General features: G+C 56.4%; 1 protein-coding gene across 1 annotated transcript in view; it reads right to left on the reverse strand.

Moving 5' to 3' along the window:
• Positions 1–326: 326 nt before the first annotated feature.
• The window catches only part of YDJC (YdjC chitooligosaccharide deacetylase homolog), a 4,225-nt gene continuing 817 nt past the window's right edge, over positions 327–3,734 (reverse strand). The window contains exons 2-5 of the mRNA XM_027847499.1: positions 3,445–3,721; positions 3,251–3,350; positions 2,894–3,071; positions 327–1,128 (exon numbers count right to left, since the gene is read on the reverse strand). Of these exons, the coding sequence (XP_027703300.1) occupies positions 810–1,128; positions 2,894–3,071; positions 3,251–3,350; positions 3,445–3,721 (874 nt within the window). The 3' untranslated portion in view covers positions 327–809. The remainder of the gene's footprint in view (positions 1,129–2,893; positions 3,072–3,250; positions 3,351–3,444; positions 3,722–3,734) is intronic.

The raw sequence follows: 3,734 nt of genomic DNA on the forward strand, positions 1-3,734 counted from the left end.
TTTGTTAATTAAAAAAATTTAATAAAAAAAAATACAAACCATTCTCTATTCAGCTGCCAAAATGATCTTCCTAAAGTGCAGAATGACTGTGTCAGCACACCCCTTCCCCTAGAGAGTTGCTCCCCAAACTCCAGTAGCGATTTATCAACTCCAGGATCAAATGTCACATCCTGTCTCCTTCAAAGCTCTTCCGTACACAGGGTCCCTCTCTGAGCCCATTTCTTTCTTAGCGAACAGGGAAGGGCAGAACACTTATTAAGTGCCTACTGTATGCCAGGCACTTCACAAATATTATCTCATTTGATCTTCATAACAACCCTGGGAGGTAGTTGCTGTTGTCCCCATTTTGCTGTTGAAACTGAGGCAGACTGGTGAAACGGCCAGTCACTGTCAGAGCCAGGACTCGGATGAAGGCATCTAAATTCCAAGTCTTCCTTTCCCTCCTGCCCCTAATGTCTCATGTAGAGATGGCAGAGCTGGAGCTAGAACAGACCTTCGAGGTCTCCCGGTCCAACTCCCTCCTTTTACAGGTGAGGACATTAAGGACCGTGGAACAAAAGGGTTCTCACAGTCACAAGGAGAGCAAATGGCAGAGGTAAGATTTGAATTCAGGTCTTTAGATTCCAGAGGCAGTGCTTTTTACACCAAGCCAGGCTGCCCGTTAGAGGGAGATGGGACTTGAGACCTTCCTTTCACAGCCAAGGAAACAGAAATGGCTTGTCCAGATCTCCCATTGGACAAGTGATGGAGACAGGGCTGAAGCACAGGCTCTTCCTGACTTGGATGGAGGGCATGGCCTCCCCCCAGCCTCATAAGTCCTCAAAGGCACACAGTTTGATGCTTCTCTGCCGGTAGGAATTGTGGAGTGCAGGGTCCAGCAGGGTTTGCAGCTCATGCAGCCGCTCCCAGGACTGGGAGAAGGCATCGGGCCCCTCCCCACAGCCACTGGTAGGTGAGACACTGGGGTACCCAGGGTGGGTCATGAGCTCCATGGTGATGGCTCGTCCTCCTTGCAAGATATCCTCCCGGCTCAGGACGCTCTCCACAGCCCGGTCAATGGCAGCCTCAATTCTGCTCACAGACATGTCCTTGCCCATAGTGCTCAAGCCTATGTATGCATCAGGCCACCTGTGGAGAGAGGCTGTGTCCCTGGGGGGTGGGGGTGGAGGGTAACAGACCATTCTCAGCCAACCCTCACTTGGACAGCAGGCCCCTAACATCCCCGACAAGTGGACATCCAACCTTTGCTTGCAGACCACCGGTGAGGGGGGGCCCACCACCACCTATAGCAGCCCATTCCACTTTGGGACAACTCATTGCTAGGACATCTTTCCTTAAATTATACCAAAACCTGTCTCAGTGACTTCTGATCCATGGCTCTATCCCCTTCCATGTGATGGCCCTTCGTGTGCCCCCATACCTTCTCTAGGTTAACCACAGTTCTTTCAACTGGTCCTTGGACAATGATGAGGTCTCTAGGCCCTCCACCACCCTGGCCATTTTCTTCTCCAGCGTACCCAAACCCTGCTCAACGGTGACTCCCAAGTCCTGGACACTTCCCAAGATCTCCTTTAGCACTCAGCACACTGCGGAGCCACATTAAGGTTACAGCTCATTAACACCATCCCTCCCCCCTTTCTTTCTGATGAGCCACTCTCCCACTATACCTTTCCCAATCTCATGTTTGTGAAACTGTTTTGGAACCAGATGAATGGTGAGACCCCAGTGGTTCATGGATTGAGGTCTCCAGGGAAGTGCCCCAGGGATTATGCAGAGGCCACCAGTGGCCAGCATGGAAGCCTACTGATAACTTAGAGCTGACACAAAACCTGCCTCTCGGTTCTGAGCCCTGCAGCTTAGGAAGGACACGGACACAACAGGAGAATGTCCGTGGGAGGGTGACCAGAATGAGGGACGTAAGGAATGCTTGAAGCACTGTGGGGGGGGGGGGGTTAGCCTGGAAAAGAAGCAGCTGGGCTTGTGCTCAGATCCACACCGGTACGGGACCCCTCCCCCTCTTCTGCCTCGAAACATATAGCCCCTATCTATAAGCTCATGGCTGCAAGGGGGAAGAGAGATTAGGTTTGTTCAGTTGGGCTGCAGGGGGCAGAACCAGGAACCAGAACCAGAACGGTGGGGAGAGATGAGAGGTCAATTCAGGTTTCATTGACTTCCTAACAATTAAAACGACCTTGGCAGTTTGTCGTTGAGTCCCCGCTCTGTGAGCCCATTTGGGGTTTTTGGCAGAGACGCTGGGGTGGTTTGCCATTTCCTTCTCCGGCTCATTTGACAGATGAGGAAACTGAGGCAAACAGGGTGAAGTGACTTGCCTCGGAAGTGTCAGAGGCTAGATTTGAACTCAGGATGATGATTCTTTCCAGTTCCAGGCCAGAAACCTTATCCACTATGCTACCTAGTGGCCTTGGGAGACAGGTCCAAAGACAAAGGCAGCTGTTGAGGTATGCACTAAGGTGATGTGGGAGCCCACCCTCAGATGTGGTGCAGATGGGCTGGACTCCAGAAGACCCTTCCTGGAGCTCAGAGTCGGGTCCAAGTATTTCCACTCCTTGGTGGAAACTCCTCCCTGTTCCTTGGAGAGGTCCCAGCTGGCATCCTGCTCCATCCAGGGTGGGAGACTGCTACAACAGAGGGAACCTTAGAGACCTTCCCATCCATCTCTTTCAACTTACAGGAAAGGACAGGGGCTTCCCCAGGTCACTCAGTAGGTGCTCATAAGCAGCAGAACCCAGGAATTGCAAATCAATGGCTGTCCCAATCCCGATGCTTCTCCAGTATCTGTGTGGATGAGGAAACTGAGGCTGCCAGGACCCACATGCCAGAGGCTGCCAGCCAGGTGGTGGGGGGGGGGGGGTCAGACTCCCAGGGACCTTACCGAAGGCCTAGCTCTTCGAATTCCTCCTTAGCGGCCTGGGCATCCTCCTCCACTGCCAAGGCGAAAGTCCGAAACTGGGGCTCCAGCCAGTCGCAGCGGCACAGGCCGGCCTCCACTGGCACCCGGGTGTACCGGACCCCGTGCTCCCGCAGCACCTCCGCGAACACCTGGCGCACGCCTGGGAATGGGACGGGTCAACCGGAGAAGGGGGCGCCAAGGGAGCCGAGCTGGCCCGTGGGTCCCACCCAGGTCGGTCTACGACGAGACACCTCCAAATCCCCCAGCAGCCCGGGGCTGGGAAAGGACAACCCCAGCCCCATGTGCTTCTGCCGAGTAACCTCGACCTGGGACCCCTACCTGGGAGCACGTGCACGTGCTGGTGGCCGTCCACGTGGGTGGGCTCCTGGCCCAGCAGGTTCTGGAAGCGGCTGAGCTGCGCGCGTAACTCCTCCCTCACCTGCGGCCGGAGCGGGGAGGGGGGTTGGGCGGGGCCTCCTGCTTTCTGCTCCCCCCTGCCCCTCTCTTCCTTCCCCATCGGGTGGAGGCCTTACCTCGGGTAACAGCACCCGGCCCTCGGCCAGCGCCTTGCGGAAACCCATCTTGCCCAAGAAGAAGCCACCGGGGCCGACCAGGGAGGCCCTGGAGCCCAGGCTGGGGCTCACGGGCCGCCCCTCGCTCAGGTTGGCGTGAAGGCCGGCTGGAATGCCGTGCCTGCGGGGATCGAGACGCTCAGGGAACCCCGGGCCGGCCCCCTGTCCAGCCCCGCCCTGGCCCTGACGCATCCCTTTCCCCGGGTCCTTCCTTTGCCTCCAGCCCAGGTCTGGACACCTGGGTCCCCCCC

The sequence above is a fragment of the Vombatus ursinus genome, unplaced genomic scaffold, assembly GCF_900497805.2.
Source record: "Vombatus ursinus unplaced genomic scaffold, bare-nosed wombat genome assembly UNPS02015411.1, whole genome shotgun sequence".
Lineage (NCBI taxonomy): Eukaryota > Metazoa > Chordata > Mammalia > Diprotodontia > Vombatidae > Vombatus > Vombatus ursinus.